At 42.7% G+C, this 19,240-nt stretch overlaps 1 protein-coding gene across 3 annotated transcripts in view; it reads right to left on the minus strand.

The window, feature by feature from the left end:
• Positions 1–188, minus strand: part of PPP4R1 (protein phosphatase 4 regulatory subunit 1) — a 63,339-nt gene extending 63,151 nt beyond the window's left edge. Inside the window, exon 1 of one of the 3 annotated variants that reach the window (XM_032595455.1) lies at positions 72–188. Coding sequence is in view for 2 of the 3 variants with exons in the window: in XM_030336010.2 (XP_030191870.1) it covers positions 72–78 (7 nt within the window). In the remaining variant the exon portion in view is untranslated. The remainder of the gene's footprint in view (positions 1–71) is intronic. The other 2 variants (XM_030336010.2, XM_030336013.1) reach the window with 2 other exon arrangements.
• Between the last annotated feature and the right edge of the window lie 19,052 nt (positions 189–19,240).

Consider the following 19,240-nt stretch of genomic DNA (forward strand, 5'->3'; position numbering starts at 1 on the left):
CGGTGGCGGCGGGCGGGCGCGGGGAGGAGGAGGCGCCGCCGCCGCCGCCCGGAGGACAGGGGGCCACGTACCCGCCATCTTGTGGTCGCCCCCTCCTCCTCGGTCTCCCGGGGATCCGGGGCTACATGGAGCGGCGCGAGCCGGGGAGCCGGGGAGCGCGCGCGGGAGTGGCGGCGAGGAGGAGGGACGGGCTGGCGGGGGCGCGCGCGCGCGCGGGGCGGGCCGAGGGCCCGGGCCTGGGCCGCGGGCCGAGCGGCTCCCGGACGCCGGGGGCGGGCGGGCGCCGCGGGCCCCGGGCCTCGCCCCGCCTTGCCCGGCCGCTCCGCGCGGCTCCGGGGCGGCCGGCGCTCCCTCCCCCCTCCTCCCTCGCTCCCGGCCCGGCCCGGCGGCGCGCTCACACCCACGGCCAGAGGCGCCCTCACGCCGAGCGCTGCGACGGGGGCGCGCAAGCTGCCGCTGGCCCGGGACCCTGCGGCGTGTGCCCGGAACCGGGCCCGGGCGGGGCCTCCCGCGGCCCGGCCCGCTTTATTGGGTCACCGGCCTCGCCCACCGCCTCGTCGGCCTCTGCCCTTCTTCGCGGGAGCGCCGTTCGCCGCCCCGCGCCCCCTCCCCAGGGCTGCACGTACGTCGTCGGCGATCCGAGGCCCGGCTGAGGCCGAGGGTCCCACCCTCCGGGTGGAGGAAGCGCCGCCTCCCCGCGCGCAGGGGGCCCTCGCGAAGTGGCTGGTAACAAAGCCCGGGGCCCGGCTGCACGGTGGTTGAGTGACAAAGTCATCGTGGTGCAGCCCGCTTTCCCACCCAGGCGCGGTTAAGGCTGAAGCACAGGTTATTGCCCCCGTGTCCTGCCCATCCTTCGCTGACAAAGCGGGAAATGCTCCAGCAGGAGCGCAGGCAGGCCTGGGTTCAGATCTCCATTCTGCCATTTAACTTAGGTGTGTAACCCGTCTGTACATGAAGGATGATGCCTGCCCCAGGATTTTTGGGATTAGTAAAAAATGTAAGGAACCCAGAGAGTACTTCCTATCTAGGAGATGCTCGATGAAGGGGGCCTATGATTAGCTTTTCTTTTTAGCTTAAATAATCTTGCTAGCACTTGAGGTGTATGCCTGAAATCACTATTACAAATTTTATTATTCCCGATTTTTTTTTAACGTGTGTTAATTGATTAGCTCAAGTGCAAAGTGGAGGCTGAATCCAGGTTTTCTGACTCCGTTTCACACTGCCCTATCTTCAAGACTCTAAATCTATCTGCTACCCCACCTAAGACCTCCAAACTGGTAAGCTCCAGAAGTGGAGAGCAAAACACCCAATTGTTTAATTGATACCACACTGGCAGGTCTGGTTTCTTGGAGAGGAGAAGAAATTCCTCTTGTCAGCTTGTGCCTTTCCACAACGTGGTCTTAACCAAGGACACTATGCAGTTGACGCTTAAACTCCACAGATTTGAGCTGTATGTAGAATTTTTTAAAAAATTATATTGGAAAAATTTTTGGAGATTTTCAATGATTTGAGAAAACTCAAACAGCATAGCCTAGAAATACCAGAAAAAGAAAAAGATATTATTGTAAGCATGCAGTATATAATGCATATTATATACAAGGAAACTATGTTATGGGTAAGGCTTCCAATCAACAGTAAGCTATAAATAAGTTTGGAGGAGTCAACAGTCTTATGGAGACTTTTCAATGCAGGCCCGTGGGCATCCTATCCCATTGTATTGGTATGTAATGCCACTGAGAATCAGACTAAGGATCAGATCGATTCTCTGAAATCCATAATTCTGTGTAATAAACTGGGTTCTACAGAGCTATTCCAAAAACTTGCCTCTCAGGTATTACAAGATGGAACACATCGTGTGGTATGTATTACATTTCTAAAAGCAACAAAAATCAGACAATCTAATTTTCTCATGTATAGAATCATTAAAACTGAAGGCCAAACTCGTAACCTATTTCTTTCTTTCCCTTGCAGAATGCCCTTATGTGAGTTCAGCTGACACTAATTCTCCAAATGACAGAAATTCACAAACTATCAACAGAAACCAGTCCCAATTGACTCAGTCCATGACAGTCCTGCCCTGCTTATGGATATTTCTCTTGTTGACACTTACCATTTTAGCAATTTCTGGATAGAAAGGAGGAGGAGAGGATTTTGCTCTTTGCACTAACTGGTGATCTTGTAACACCACAAAATCTACAGAGTGCCAGCTATACTTAAGCCACTGGGTATACAAAGATGAAGAAAGCTATCTGGACAATCTACCCAGAAGTTAGATTTATAATTCTCAGTGATGGTGATAAGATAGGGATTGTGTACCAATTGCTAGCCTGGGATATGAAAAGACAAACTCTGCCTTTGGTGGCTAGGCCTCCGTAAGCTTTATCTCACTATCCTCTGGGAAGGCAGCAAAGGAGGAGGGTCTGTAATGTTGGTGTTCTTCAAGAACTATGCATTTATAATCCTACCTGCTTTACGTGTTACTACAGGTCCTTTCAGGCACTATCGTCTTTAGACATTTCAGTGAAGGTTTTCTTATTCACAGTTCAGCACAAGTACATGTTTTTTTACATTTGATTTTTCTCTCCTTTCTTAAAGATCAATGGTTTTTAAACCAGCATTTATAAAATTCACTCTGTTCCCTCCTTATAAAAAAATGATATTTAAACAAAGAATAGCACTCATTTTTCTCTATACCCTTACCCCGATGTCACCTATAATGCAGTCTGTGGTTTCTGGAAGCTGTATGTTGTTTAGTGGTCAGAGCACAACACAGCGTATAAATTCTGAATCTGTTTTGCCACTGAAATCTGTAAAATAGAGGGAATTGTCAGAAGTCAATTTTATTTATTTATTTATTTTATGTAATCTCTATACCCAACATGGGGCTAGAACTCACAACCCCGAGGTCAAGAGCCGTGTGTTCCCCTGACTGAGCCAGCCAGGCACCCCACAAGTCAATTTGTTAAAAAGTATTATCCAACTATGTGGCTACGAAGGCCTGAATTTTTCAGAGTAAGTCTTCTTTCAAATGCTAGTGAAAACTTCCATGAGTTGCCAAGAAGCCTTGGAAATCGATGTATTTGGCTCTTCAAAACCAAACAATAAATTTCATGGGGAAAAGATTGCCAATAAAAAAACCCTACCTGGGGCGCCCGAGTGGCTCAGTTTGTTAAGCGTCCGACTTTGGCTCAGGTCATTATCTAGCAGTTGGTGAATTCGAGCCCCGTATCAGGCTCTGTGCTGACACTCAGAGCCTGGAGCCTGCTTTGGATTCTGTGTCTCCCTCTCTCTCTGTCCCTCCCCCACTCATACTCTGTCTCTTTCTCTCTCTCAAAAATAAATAAACATCTAAAAAACATTAAAAAAAAAAAAAACCTACCTGGCATTGCTTAATGCTATTCCATTTATTAATTTTTGTATTGGTAATCTGTTTACTTTTTTCTTTGGAATTATCATTTCTGTGGTCATTCTTGAAGCTGAAAATAGAGAAAAGGCAGATCTACCAGTTATTGTTTTGAATAATAAAAAATCTGTTTGAAAGTGGAAAAATACGAGAATGTGCTTTTTAAACAGATTTTTAACATTCATTTTTATTCATCTCTGTGTTTTTTGGAGCCAGGTTGGTGAGATGTCCCTCTACAGACTGCCATTCCCAAGTAAAAATTACAAACATTTTCCACTTTCAAAAAAAATAATTGCCAGTCTCCTACCAAAAGCCTTCTTTCCGTATTTTGGTAAATTGTATGAAGGTGAATATTCGTGTAAAATTTTCCTTTTTTTTCCTTGCCTCTCCTGGCCCCCTTTAAAGCTCCGTGTCAAGGTGACATTCCAAAAGGTGAAATTTTAGCCTTTCCTAGATCTTTCATAGTTTGGTTCTGTCTTTCAAAGACATTGGCTGTCTTTTTACTCACATCAGCTAAAGATGCTTTCTCAGACCATCCTAAAAAAAGAAAGAAAGAATAGAGGGGAAAATAGCTACAGAACTGAGCCCCATCCAAGTCATCCCTGTTCAGGCCATTCTTTCTCTGTTTATAAGAGTTGAAGGTTGCCTGTAGAATGCAGCAGAACGTAAGCTCTGTCCCACAGTCAGCGTCTGCTGCAAGTTTCTTAAAATCGGCTTGTTCTGAGCAGAATAGAGCATCCTGTTAGAACCACCACTGTAAACCAAGTATAAAGAAAAACAAACCCCCTGTTTCTTATCCACCACGTGAGGTGCTCTGCTGTTCTCCACATTAGCAGATCCAAAAGGATTCTCCACTGACAGTGTTGTAGTTATTCCAGCTGCGGTATGGTACGGCACCCTCTACGGTTTGTTTCACAAAGTTTAACTTTAGTGTCAAAACTAAGAGGTGAAAGTGACAAGCAATAAATCCATTAAAACAGCAGTGTTAATTTTCTCTGTGCCTTTCTCTTAAAACGCAGAAAACGTTAGTTGCAATTCAAAGCAAGGGGGAAGAGCCTACCCCCATACAGTATGGGGTGCTGACGAAATGTTTATTATTTTAAATCTGGATGGATGAGTCAAGTGGAACCGGGAAGAGAACATAGGTAAACCACATATTGAAACCCAGATGAACTCAGCGATTAAACCATACCCTGATTCTAAGGTCACTTCATGGTAATGCTGCCCCGTGGTTCTAGGGTTCAGAAGAAATTGCTTCCGTTCTCATTTCACTTCTGTGTAATTCTTTGTAACCAAATTGCTTGTGTTCCTGGTCTTTGATTCCTTCATCTGATAAAAAATAAATTAAAAAATTAGCACAATGACACAATACAATTTATGCACATGATAGCTAATACATTTTTTAACTTTTGATTTTGAAATAATTACAGATTTACAGGAAGTGGCAAAGAACGTACAGGGAGGTACTATGTACCTTCCCCCCACTTCCCCCAGTGGTAATATAGTACATTTGGAAACATTTTTGAGATATACGTGTCAGGCATTATACTGAGTGCTTTTTTTTTTTCTTGAAGTTTATTTATTTATTTTGTAAGTGAGAGGCAGAGAGAGAGGGAGAATCCCAAGCAGGCTTGGTGCCAGCATAAAGCCCAACTCAGGCCTCTATCTCACGAACCATGAGATCAAGAGTCAGTCGCTTAACCGACTGAGCCACCCCGGCACCCTGATGCTGGGTGTTTTTATATACTTCCTGATTTAATCCTTAAAACAATCTAATGATGTAGGTATTGATATTACCATTTTTAAAATAATAGAAACCAAAGCTCAAAGAGGTTAGGTAATTTGTCAAAAGTCAGATCACAAATGGAGCTAGAATTCAAACATTGGAATCCCCATTCTAACAGCATTTTCTATATATCATCGTGCTCATGACTTTTCCATCAAAACTGTTCCTCAGCCAAATTCTCTGGCATCAGGGAAGCCTCCGTCCTTTTCCGTGTACAGTCTTGCCAACTAGGCCATCACCATTCCCTGCTGGTTTAAGCACTGAAACTAAGATCCCCTTTTCACTCTTTTCTCACATAACATCCTGACCAAAGTATTAACCGCTTCACAACCATATTAGCAACTTTCTAACTAGGCTTTTTCAATTTACTCTGACCAAGGATGCAAAAATTTTCTTTCTAATATTTCGCAGCATCTTCCCAGGAACTAGACTTGTTGTGGCGATCAGTTTGCAATGTGTACAAATGTCTGATCACTGTGTTGCACACCTGAAACTGATATAATATTGTATATCAATTACCTTAATTAAAAAAACTATATAGGGGCGCCTGGGTGGCTGGGTCGGTTAAGCGGCCGACTTCGGCTCAGGTCATGATCTCGCTGCCCGTGAGTTCGAGCCCTGCGTCGGGCTCTGTGCTGACCGCTCAGAGCCTGGAGCCTGTTTCCGATTCTGTGTCTCCCTCTCTCTGACCATCCCCTGTTCATGCTCTGTCTCTCCCTGTCTCAAAAATAAATAAAACGTTAAAAAAATTAAAAAATATATATATACATATAGTCTTTATACCAAATGCCCTTTGCTTCATTAGCTACCATTTACCACCATTTAACTCTACTGTTTTAAGCCAAGTTAACCTGGGTTAAGACAGTCTTGAACTCAGGTGCCAAGTCATTTCTCCTTCGAACTATGTTCTTGTTTGTTTGTTTTTTGTTTGTTTTTGTTGTTGCTGTTGGGAAGAGAGGGGGAGGGAGAGATTAAATCTCTTTGTGACATTTCTTCTTTTTGATTTTTCCGCTTATAAAAATACATGTAGGGGCGCCTGGGTGGCTCAGTCGGTTAAGCGTCCGACTTCGGCTCAGGTCACGATCTCACAGTCTGTGAGTTCGAGCCCCGCGTCGGGCTCTGGGCTGATAGCTCAGAGCCTGGAGCCTGCTTCCGATTCTGTGTCTCCCTCTCTCTCTGCCCCTCCCCCGTTCATGCTCTGTCTCTCTCTGTCTCAAAAATAAATAAAAACGTTAAAAAAAATAAAAAAAAAATACATGTGTAAAAATCCAAAACAATAGAAAGAAAAAATGAGAATTGCCGAAAATCTCCCAATTCAGATACTACACTACAGAACATTAGTATATGTTTACTACTTTAAAAAAAATTTTTGTTAATGTTTATTTATTTTTGAGAGAGAGAGAGAGACAGCATGAGCGGGGAGGGGCAGAGAGAAAGGGAGACACAGAATCTGAAGCAGGCTCCAGATTCTGAGCTGTCAGCACAGAGCCCAACGCGGGGCCCAAACCCACGGACTGTGAGATCATGACCTGAGCCGAAGCTGGACACTCAACCAACTGAGCCACCCAGGTATCCCCTTTTACCTCCTTTTTTAAGCTTTCAAGATCCTACATAAAAAATTTTAAACACCTTTATCAAGGTATAAATTACATACTATAAAATTGACCCATGAAAGCGTACATTTCAATAATTTTGAGAATATTCATAGAGTTGTACTACCATCACCACATCTAGTTTGAGAACTTGTCACCCTCAAAAGAAACATACCCATTAATAGTCACTCTCTATTACTTCCCCCACCTACCCCGCCCTAGGAAAGCACTAATCTATTTCTGTCTGGATGGATTTACCTGTTCTGGACGTTCTATATAAATGGATTCATGAGATATATGTGGTCTTTTGTGACTGGCTTCTTTCACTGAGCATAATGTTTTCAAGTTTCATCTATGTTGTAACATATATCAGTATTTCATCCTTTTTTATGAATGAATAATACCTTATTATAGAGATATACAATTTTATTTGTCCACTTATTAGTTGATGGACATTGGGTTATTTCTACCTTTTAGCTATTATGAGTAATGCTGCTACAAACATTTATGTACAAGTTTTCGTGTAGATTTATGATTTCAGTTCATTTGGATATATACCTAGGATTGGAATTGCTGGATCACATGATAACTCTCTCTGTAGCATCTTGAATTGCCAACTGCTGTCCAAAGCAGCCACACCATTTTATATTCTCATCAGTAATGTATGAGAGTTCCAATTTCTCCACGTTCTCCTACATAACATGTGCCTCTTCCAAAGTAAAACTGTCATTGTTGATAAACGATGTGGTTATATATGTGGAAAATATAAGAATCCACAAATAAACTATTAAGAAGTAAATTTAGCAAAGTCACTGGGCACAAGGTCTATTCTACATGTGTCAGTGCCCAATAATTATATATAGAATTTAAAATTTTAGTACCATTTACAACAGCATTTAAAAAGTCAAATCTTAGGGACACCTGGGTGGCTCAGTCAGTTAAGTGTCCATCACTTGATTTCGGTTCAGGTAATGATCTAAAGGTTGTGAGATCAGGCTCCATACCCAGCGCAGAACCTGCTTGGGATTCCCTCCTTCTCCCGCTGTCCCTCCCCAGCTCACGCAGGCTTGCTCTCTCTCTGTCAAAAAAAAAAAAGTCAAATCTTAGAAATGAATCTAATGAAAGAGATGCAGGACTATTACATACAAAACTAGAAAAACATTATTAAGGGAAATCTATTAAGTTATTAAGTAAAATGTAAGGCTACATTAACACCATGAATTAGAAAACTCAATTTTGTAAAGATGTCAATTGCATTAGATTCAATTCATTCCCAGTCAAAATCTGAGTAGTGTGTGTGTGAGTGTGTGTGTGTGTGTGTGTGTGCGCATGTGTATCAACAGTCTGATTTATAATGTCTATGTGGAAATGCAAAGGGCCAAGATGAGAATAGCCAATAATTTTGAAGGATAACAATGAAAGGAGAGAAACCTCCTTTACGGTATATCCAGACATATATTAAAGCTACAAAAATGAAGCATGTGTAGTGTTGGGTGGACATAACAAATAGACCAATAAAATAAAGAGTCCAAACACAGCCCCACGCATGTCTGGATGCCTGATTTACGACAGCAGCAGCGATGTCGAGTAGTAAGAGAAGGACAAAAGTAACACAGTGGGGTTGTAATGGAAAGCTGATGCAGAGTCAATGCGGGGGGTCATGTGGGGGCAAAAAAAAATGAAGCTTGACCCCTACCTCACTATATACACAAAAACCAATTCCAGAGGGACTGAGATACAAATATGAAAGGTAAAACAATAAAGCTAGAAAAGATCTCGAAAATGTATCTTTTTGGCCTTGGGATAGGGGATGATTACTTAAACAGACCCAATCACATTGACCATGAGAGAAAAAGATAAATTGGATTCTCTTAGAAGTTCTGTTATCCATTTAAAATAAAGGAGGGGGTGGGGGTGCCTGGGTGGCTCAGTTGGTTAAGCTTCCAACTCTTGATTTCTGCCCAGGTCATGATCTCACGGTTCACGAGTACCTTGTATTGGGCTCTTTGCTGATGGTGCAGAGCCTGCCTTGTGACTCTCTCTCTCTCTCTCTCTCTGTCTCTCTCTCTGTCCCCACCCATGCCCCTTCAGCACTCTCTCCCTCAAAATAAATAAACTTAAAAAAAAAAAAAAAAGACGTTCTCTTATCCAAAGACACTATTAGGAGAGGGAAAACACATGCTATAAAGTAGAAGATAGTGTAAATACAAAGATATACAAAGAAAGTAAGATAAACAAAGAAAGATTTACAAAGAACTACACAAATCAATAAGGAAAGGACAATCAATGGGAAAATGGGCAATAGATATGGACATCATAAGAGTATATCCACATGGCTAAGAAACATATGAAAAAGCGCTTAATATAATTTTTTTGTCAGGGAAATATAAATTAAAACCACCCACCAGAATAATGAAAAGCTTGAAAGGTAATACCAAATATTGTTGAGGATGTGGAGTCTGTTAATTTTCTATTGATGCTTTAACAAACTACCGTAAATGCAGTGACTTAAAGCAATTCGAATTTATTATCTTACAGTTCTGTGGGTCTGAGGTCTGACACAAGTCTCGCTGAGCTATATCAAGGTTTCATTTAACAGGGCTGCATTCCTTTCTAGAGGCTCTAGAGGCAAATTTGTTTCCTTGCCTTTTTTAGCTTCTGGAAACTTCCGTGTTTCTTGGCTCTTGTCTCTACCTTCATCTTCATAGCCAGCAACATTACTGTGCTTTGACCATCCCTCCATGGTCACATCCCCTCTGACTCTCTTCTTCCTCTCTCTCCCACATTTAAGGACTCATGGGATGACATTGGGCCCACCTGTATAATCCAGGATAATCCCTCTCTGTCAAGATTTTTAATTTAATCACAACTGCAAAGTCCCTTTTGCCATGTAAGGTAACATATTCACAGGTTCTGGGAAGTAGGATGTGGACCTCTTTGCAGGCGGAACATTATTCTGTCTACCACATAGAGCAACACAACTTTCATACAATGCCCTTGGGAATGTAAATGAGTTCAACCACTTTAGAAAATATTTGGGAATTCGAGCCCCGCGCCAGGCTCTGGGCTGATGGCTCGGAGCCTGGAGCCTGTTTCCGATTCTGTGTCTCCCTCTCTCTCTGCCCCTCCCCCGTTCATGCTCTGTCTCTCTCTGTCCCAAAAATAAATAAACGTTGAAAAAAAAATTTTTAAATAAAAAAAATAAAAAAAAAACTTACAAACTAGAAAAAAAAATCCAAGTGTCCTTTAACATTCAGGATGGATACTTAAAATTGTGGTCTATTCATATCGTGGAATATTATATAGTAGCAAAAATAAATGAGCAACTGTCACATATTGCAAAATGAATGACTCTCACGGGTGTAGCATTAACTGATAGAAGCCAGATGCTGAAGAATACATTCTGTATGATTCCATCTGTTTGAAATTTAAAAACAGGCAAAACTAATCTTTGGTGTCAGAAGTCAGTTTAGAGGTTAATGGGGGGGTGTTGCGGGGGAGGGGATGGGTGGATATGATAGAAAGAGGACTTGAGCAGGGCTTCTGGGAGTTAGAAGCCTTCCATCTCTTAACTTGAGTGAAGGTTGCGCATGTGTGAACTCTGCGATAATTTTTCATGCTGTATCTTATGATCTGAGCATTTTTTTTCTGATTGCATGTTTTACTTTTATTTTATAAAGTTTTATTAAGCATGCAAAGTGAATATACTTAACTAAATATATACTCAATATACTTAATATGTGTGAATATACTTAACTAATATATTACTAAGTTGTACATTTCAAAATGGTTAAGATGATAAATTTAGGGGCTGCTGGTTGGCTCAGTAGAGCATACGACCCTTGATCTTGGGGTTGTAAGTTCGAGCCCCATGCTGGGTGTAGAGATTGCTTAGAAAAAAAAATCTTAAAAAAATAATTGCTAAGGAAATAAATGGTCATCTGCCAGAAAATCTGTGTGACAAAATCGAATCCAGCGCTCAAAGAATTTCAAACACTGAATTTTTCTTTATCATCTTTAGGGAGAAATGAAGGGGAGGAGAAGGGGGATGGGGAGGGGAATGGCAGGGAGAGGAGGAGGAGGAAATGTTTACCTAAGTCAATTTGATTATGTGGTAATTATTTTGCTTTATCAAGCAAAGCGTCCTTCTATGAGCAAGGTAAGCTTTGCCTCTCCCCAGGCAAATTAAAGAAGCCAGTATATACCCTTTGCTTTAGTCCCACCTATCTTTTCTCTCTCATCCTTCCATTTCTTCCCTCCCCTGTTAAGTCTTCGACCCTGCTTTCCTAGGCTGCAGTTTGTGGTTCTCAGTCTCCTTCCTGCACCTCTGAGCCCCTGGTGCCTAAAGCACTGGTGAAAGTCCCCAGGCCTGAACTTGAGAGAACAGGACATCTGAAGCCAATCACAGGACGGTCCCTCCATCCCCACAGTGACTCGCACACACCCAGGCAGCGTGGTGGTCAGTAGGGCCCAGGCTCCAGGATCCTGGCTCTGCCACTCCACGTCTGTGGATTTTTAACAATTGCCTCACCTCCTCCTGATTTGGGTTCCGTGTCTGTGAAATGGCCATGATAAAACAAAAGTGCCGTTCTCATGGGCCGTTGTGAGGACTGGAGGAGTTAGTGCCTGTAAAATGCAGAGACAGTGGCTGGCAGATGGTAAGCACTCAGTAAGTAAACCTAACAGAGAACTTATTAAAGAATCATCCATTCTGAGCATCCAAAATTACTGACTAAGGAGTAACGTTAGTAGATCTAGCTGAATTCCAATAAACTTGGCCTCTGATTGCTTTCTATTTTCAGCTGTCACTGCTTCAGAGCCTGGAAACGACAGCCTCCCAAAGTAACGGTACTTAGGATGGAACCCTAAGATCCCCATGCTCACAGAGCTCTCATTTCTATCTTTCAGCTGTTTTAGAAATAAATAATGCATATATTAGGGAAGTAATGACCCTTGGCTTGAGCCTTGGTGCTCGGCCCAACTCTGCTATTTAACTTCAGCTTTGCTTTCAGCCTTTGGAAGGCCAAACAACCCAGTGATTCCGGAGCGACATTTCTAGAATCCCTGAGAGGCTGCTGCTCAATGATCAAGTACACGCACAGCTTCCCAAAGCATCTAATCAGTGTGACAGTGTCGATAATCAGAATAACTGTGGTATGGATGTGTTGTTATTATCTGAAGATACTCTTTCAAATATAATTAAGCATTCTAAATATAACTTGAAGGAAAATCTCCTTACGGACTTCCCACGTTCGAATTCTGCCAATCAAAAGTGCTACATAAACTTATAATTGCCAGAGTAAATGCTGCAATATTAATTAATATTATGAAATCTTTTCTCTAAAAGAAAGTGTTTTAAAAATAAATAAAGGCAGTGTTTTAGAGAGTTTACTTTATTTAAAAAAATTTTTAATGTTTATTTTATTTTTGAGGGAGAGAGAGAGAGAGAGCGCGCGCAGGGGAGGGGCAGAGAGAGAGGGAGACACAGAATCCGAAGTAAGCTCCAGGCTTCTGAGCTATCAGCACAGAGCCCAACGCAGAGCTGGAACCCACAAGCCGTGACATCATGACCTGAGCCAAAGTTGGACACTTAACCAACTGAGCCACCCAGGAGCCCCTAGAGAGTTAATTTTAGAAAGAACGTTATATATTTTGGAGCCAAAATTTTTTATAAAAATTTAATTACTAACATAAGGTAATAGAAGAATGATTATATCATGATTCCAATATTTTCAGAATTGTTTGTCTCGATTCTATCACTAATCAAAATAATCTGTAACAACTGCATTTGATTTAGGTTTTAAAAACTTCTCCTTAAGCCCAGAGTCTTTTTTTTTTTAATTTTTTTTTTAACATTTATTTATTTTTGAGACAGAGAGAGACAGAGCATGAACGGGGGAGGGTCAGAGAGAGAGAGGGAGACACAGAATCCGAAACAGGCTCCAGGCTCTGAGCGGTCAGCACAGAGCCCGATGCGGGGCTTGAACTCACTGGACCGCGAGATTATGACCTGAGCTGAAGTCGGACGCTTAACCGACTGAGCCACCCCGGTGCCCCAAGCCCAGAGTCTTTAAAAAAAAAAAGTTCTGTGTGAAAATCCCTTGTATCTTCTGCGAGTGATATAAAAATCATAAGGTCAACTTTGCCACCTCATTTCCACAAGGAAAAGAAAAATTCCAAAACAACATACAATAACTTCATGACAAACTGTCCTTGATCCAAATCGATACACTAAAATGTGTCAACAGTCGAAAAGAAGAATTAGAGAAAAACCAGGTATCCCAAATACATTTTGTTCCTTCTAATAAACTTAAAAATAGATGCTGTAAGAACATTTAGAAGAAAACAATTCTTTAGAGATTTGAGCCTGTAGAAACTAAACATTAAAATATAAAGCTTGCCAAATGTTTGCTGCAGTGTGACAACCATTTTTTGGTAATTGAAGATATAATGTTTTTATGACATTTTCCTGGGTACACAGCTCCTTTGAGAAAAGTCAGGACTGAAAACTGAATTCTGTTCTGCCATGCATAAAAGATTGATGCCATGTGTTCAATGTGTTGGTGACAGTCAAGTCTCAGGAATATGCAATGAAATGACTACAAAAGTTGTCACAGATGACAACATTGACTAATTTCGTTCCTACGCTAAAGTGTCAAACTTTAAAATATTGGTTACTAAAATATTGAAGGGTAAAATTATAATCTTAATTAAATTTTTGATAACATGTCACTGATTTTTATACTTCAGAAGTTTAATCTGTGATGGTGATATTCAGCTTCTGTTTCAGCTTTGAGTGAGTTTGGAGCTCTCCCCGCTTTGGCTGAATATGGTTTTTAAGATTGGGTTATTTGGTGTTTTGCCATGATATGTATTCACTGTGGTGGCCAAATGTAGACAATGAAGAAATATGCATATTTCCATGCATGTAATTTGACTTGCCTACAGTTTCTTTTGATTTTTCCTCACTATGTCCCAAATCAATATGGGTTGATAAGGGACACTAGCCTGTAACAAGATGAAAATATTTTCTATATATATTTAAGAACTCTAAGAAATGAGTTCCCCCGAATTACAGTAAAATTATTTTATCTTTTTAATGGGCAAAGGACTTGAATAGAACTTTCCCCCCAAAAGATACAAATGGCCAACAAGCCCATGAAGAGATGCTCATTATCACTAAGTATTAGGGAAGTACAAGCCAAAACCTCATGATATATCACTTCATACCCATTAGAATGGTTATTATTTAAAAAAAAGAAAAAAGAACAAGCATTGGCAAGGATGTGGAGAAACTGGAACCCTTGGGCGTTGTTGGCGAGAATTAAAAGGGCGCAGCTGCTGTGGAAAAAAGTATGGTGGTTCAACAAATTCAACATAGAATTACCATACAATCTGGCAGTACCCAAAAGCATTGAAAGCAGAGACTCAAACGGATATTTGCACACCTATTTTCATAGTAGCATTACTCACAATAGCCAAAAAATAGAAGCAGCCCAAGTGTCCCCTGATGGAGGAATAGACAAACAAAATGTGGTACACATACACACACACACACACACACACACACCCTCATATCCTGGCCCCACACACAATCTGGGTGGCTCAGTCAGTTAAGCGTCCGACTTCCGTTCAGGTCATGATCTCATGGCTCATGGGTTCGAGCCCCGCGTCGGGCTGTGTGCTGACAGCTCGGAGCCTGGAGCCTGCTTCTGGATTCTGTGTCTCCCTGTCTCTCTACCTCTCCCTTTCTTGTGCTCTCTCTCTGTCTCTCAAAAACAAACAAAAATGTTTCAAAAAATTTAAAAAAAAAAAAAAAGGAAGGACATTCTGACACAGGCTACAACATGATGAAACTTGAGGACACTGTTCGAGGTGAAATAAACCAATCACAGAAGAACAAACGCTGTACGATTCCACTTATATGAGGGACCTAGAAGCAGAGTCAGAAAATAGAATGGTGGTGCCAGGGCCTGGGCGGGGGGAGAGGGAAATGGGGAGTTAGTATTTCATGGTAGAGACTTTCAGTTCGGGAAGATGAGAAAGTTCTGGAGATGGATAGTAGTGATGGTTGCACAACAATGTGAATCTGCTTAATGCCAGTGAGTTACATACTTTAAAATGGTATATTTCATGTGACGTATATTGCACTGAAGTAAAAAGTATTTTGTATTTAAAAATGTACATGTTATACACGCTTATTTGACTACAATGGGCAGGGCGAGGACAAGTTTCTCCAGAAGAAGTAAAGGGGGAAAAGAATATTGATCAAGGTGCTTTGACTTTGCAGATAAAGCATTTTCCTAGTGCACCAGTAGGAAGTGGAAAGAGGCATTTCTTTGAAAGATCTAATGTCCTCCCCCCTCCGCCCCAGCCAGTGGGCCAGGGCCCAGGATTGGGAGCCAAGCTGGGGCAAATACACTACTTTACGTGGTCCAGGATCAGGAGGTCTTGGGAGGATACACTCTAGAGCTTTCAAGTCCCAGGGTGAAAAACTGGGCACATGCCAAGTTCCCATGGGCCTCGATTGGGTCAAGGGGAGAGTGCATTAAACCCGGAACTGGATGGGAAACGGCAAAACGAGAGGTAACAAGCCCGACAACATCTGTGGTATAGGTCGACGTATTACTTGACTTTTTTCATCATCCTAGAAATGCGGAAGATACCGCTGTCAATCCTTGGAATGCAGCTGGGGTGCTATGAGTAAAAAGGACCTCATCAAGCATTCAAATGATTAGGCACGTCAGACAGGTTGTTTCTTATTACCTATAGTCCTATATTCGGATGCCATTCGTCTTAGTGATGGATAGAGTCGCTGATCATTGATCCAACTGGAAAAGCATATGGAGCACCTAACAGCTGCTAGTGCGTGACTGTTACATGTACTTAGCGTGTTTAGGGAGCAGGGCTGCCCTGGAGGCTGTATGGAGCCCACCGCATGAAAGCGGAGCCTGGGAAAGGCCCAGTCTCCCCTGTTCCCGGTCTTCATCCCCTCGGCTTGTCACTGGAGTCTTCCTCCCCGACTTCCCTCTGGACGGATGACCCGCTGGTTAGTGTCCATGGCTTTGTAAGTCACCTCTCCAGGATGCTGCATCTTGGCTCTATGCAGGGCTCCGGACCCAGGCTCTGAAACACCATATGCTAATCCAGACCAGCATGCCCGGGACCCCATTTACCCTTCCAGGACGGGATTTAGCATCATTTTTCTGGTCGAATAGCACGAGCGCTCACCTTTATCTCAATTTATTCTCAGGAAGTCCTGGCTTCAGATGGAGGCAGATGTCCAAGCACTCGGCTACTACGTAAGTTCATTCACTCATTCAGAAAAATACTCCGTGCCTTCCGTATGCCTCGGTGATAGGGTCCTGTAGGAAAAACGTGTTCAAGGAACTCACAGTATAGGGACAATAAAGAGTAAAACAATTGTAATGAAGTGCATTAAGCGCTTTGATGGAAGGTGGCAGAAGGTGGGCTGGGAAAAGTCGGGGTGAATTCGAAGAGCCTGGGCCAACAAACTGCTTGCTCAGAGGTCACAAGTGAAGCAGGCCCCTGCAGCGGTGCTCCGGCTTATATATTAAAGAGCAGTCAATGAGGCAATGTGGTTGCCCCCATTTTACAGAGGAGGAAAGTGAAGCTGGGAGACCCTTCGTAAGTAGCCCGAGGTCTTGTTGGCTGTACTATCCGGGTCCTCGAGTACAACTGGGCATTGGTCACTCCTCCAGGAGAGCATTGCCTGGTTCATAAGGGCAGTATCACGTCTTCCTGCCTCCCCCGACAAACAAGACGTGGAAAAGAACCCACCTTTCGGATTCCCCCAAGATTACAAGCTCGGAAGTCAACAGAGAGCTGTAGCTATACCAAAGTTACACGGTTTCTTCAGAGTCACATATTTTAAAATTATTTTTAATGTTTTATTTAATTTTGAGAGAGAGGGACAGAGCAGGGGAGGGGCAGAGAGAGAGGGAGACACAGAATCCGAAGCAGGCTCCAGGCTCCGAGCTGTCAGCACAGAGCCCGACGCAGGGCTCGAACTCATGAACCGTGAGATCATGACCTGAGCCGAAGTCGGACACTTTAACGGACTGAGCCATCTGGGCGCCCCTAAAGGACATTTAATAACTATGCCTAGGGGCGCCTGGGTGGCACAGTCGGTTAAGCGTCCGACTTCAGCCAGGTCACGATCTCGCGGTCCGGGAGTTCGAGCCCCGCGTCAGGCTCTGGGCTGATGGCTCAGAGCCTGGAGCCTGTTTCCGATTCTGTGTCTCCCTCTCTCTCTGCCCCTCCCCCGTTCATGCTCTGTCTCTCGCTGTCCCAAAAATAAATAAACGTTGAAAAAAAAAATTTTTTAAAAAAAATAACTATGCCTGCCTGAGTGCAGAACCGCCAAGTGCCCAATAAAAGAAGCCTTTTTCCTTGCCTTTTGTGGCTTACAAAACCCCTTTATAAGCTATCTCACTTGTTAATCGAAACAGTCCTGTGAGATCAAAGGCCAGGTGATCTGCCAAATTATGGAGGATGGGCCTGAAGCTAATTAATTAATTTAAAAGAGGTGCTTTATTTTATTTTTTTAGTATAATTTCTTGTCAAATGAGGTACTTTATTTTAGAGTAGGCTTAAACATTATAAAGTAGGTACACAGGCAACGCTGAAGAAACAAGGAACCTCGTAATGTTGCATTTTTAATAATTGTCATTTCTTTTTATTAAAGCTTTTTAAAATTTTTTTAGAGAGCGAGAGAGAGAGAGCACAAGCTAGAGAGAGGGGCCGAGGGAGAGAGAAATCTCATATAGTCTCCATGTTCAGCATGAAGCCTGACACGGGGCTCAATCCCACGACCCTGGGATTATGACCTGAGCCAAAGTCAAAAGTCCAACGTTCAGCTGAGCCACTGAGGCACCCCAAATAATTGTCATTTCTAATTTTCAATCTCTATTTAAATAGTGCACATGGCCCCATTTACGCATATACTATTTTAGCGTGATTGCCACCAACGTGCTATCACATCTGCCTTAGCCCAGAGGACTCGCACAAGAATGGCTGAACAACTTTTGGAGCATATTCACTTAAATTGTATTTGTTGACTAAAGAGATGTTTATTTCGGAACATAACGGATTCCAACAAGCATGAGATTGAGAAAATTATGTAACCGACATGCTTTAGTTGACCATGAATTCAAAATTTTTAGTGTTTATTTTTGAGAGAGAGAGAGAGAGAGAGAGCGAGCGCACAAGCGGGAGAGGGGCAACGAGGGAGGGAGACACAGAATCTGAAGCAGGCTCCAGGCTCCGAGCTGTCAGCACAGAGCCCAACACAGGGCTCGAACTCACGAGCTGCGAGATTATGACCTGAGCTGAAGCCAGACGCCCAACCCAATGATCCATCCAGTTGCCCTAGATGACCATGAATTCAGTCGACCCCCTTGGGTTAGGTAGTTTAGCTGTCTGCTAAGCAAGTTGCATCATCCTTATAACAGTGGTTCTCAAACTGTAATTTGCTTGGGAATACATGAGATGGCCTTTCAAAGCAGATTCCTGTACCCTACCTCAATTTAGCAGGTCTAGGGTCAGCCTGAGAATTCCCATTTCTGACGTAGCATCCTGATCAATGCTGCTCTCCTAGACGCCTCACTTTGAAGGCCACTGACACACCTAAAGCTTGTGGGGAAGGCATGTGCTAATCTCACAAATTTGCATTAAATAACAATTGGTTCTTTCAGATTTTCAAATTTCCTCTTCTCAAATAGAATATGTATCACACAGCCATGAAAAAGTTTTAAAAGATCAAAGGGCTGCACCTTGAGAGAGATTTTCAAAATTTCATGTATAAGAATGTATGATTGTTTCCATAGAAGACACCTTTGTATTGAAAGGAAAGGGGGCGACAAACCAAGGCCTGTGTTCTCAATCCCTGAAGACCCTGCTGAGAAGCCCGTGGACTGGCCGCAAGAGCAGGTCAGGGTCATGTGACCAGCTCCTTCTCCTTCCCTAACTGGCAGCCATGTTTACAGCAATCCACGAAGAACGCAAAGGAGATTAAAAAGACAGCAATGAAAAGACTGAATTACACTTCTCAAAAGCATCTATATCTTTGGGAATACTGGGGTGACATCGAAGATATGGTTTTGTAAAACTCTCCATTTTTACAAAATTCAAGAACAATGATATTGCTCTTTTTGGTAAAGGTTCAAGTGCAAGACTCGCTGTACCTGAATTGAATCAATCATTTGTGGCGTATGTTCTTGAGTCCAGGGAGGAGAAAACTCCCTGGAAGGTCCCCAAGGTTGCTTGTCTTGCCTTTAATTAAAGGTTTTTGTTTTGTTTTGTTTTGTTTCCCTGGGAGTCCTATAAATCGGGGAATGGGGCTGGGCTATCTGCTGTTGAAACCGAATGAGAAACCTACCCTTCTGCCCGTATGTAATAGATGCAGAAAATATGAAATGTAGGGTTGAAAGAATAGCT

The sequence above is a fragment of the Lynx canadensis genome, chromosome D3 (assembly GCF_007474595.2).
Source record: "Lynx canadensis isolate LIC74 chromosome D3, mLynCan4.pri.v2, whole genome shotgun sequence".
Lineage (NCBI taxonomy): Eukaryota > Metazoa > Chordata > Mammalia > Carnivora > Felidae > Lynx > Lynx canadensis.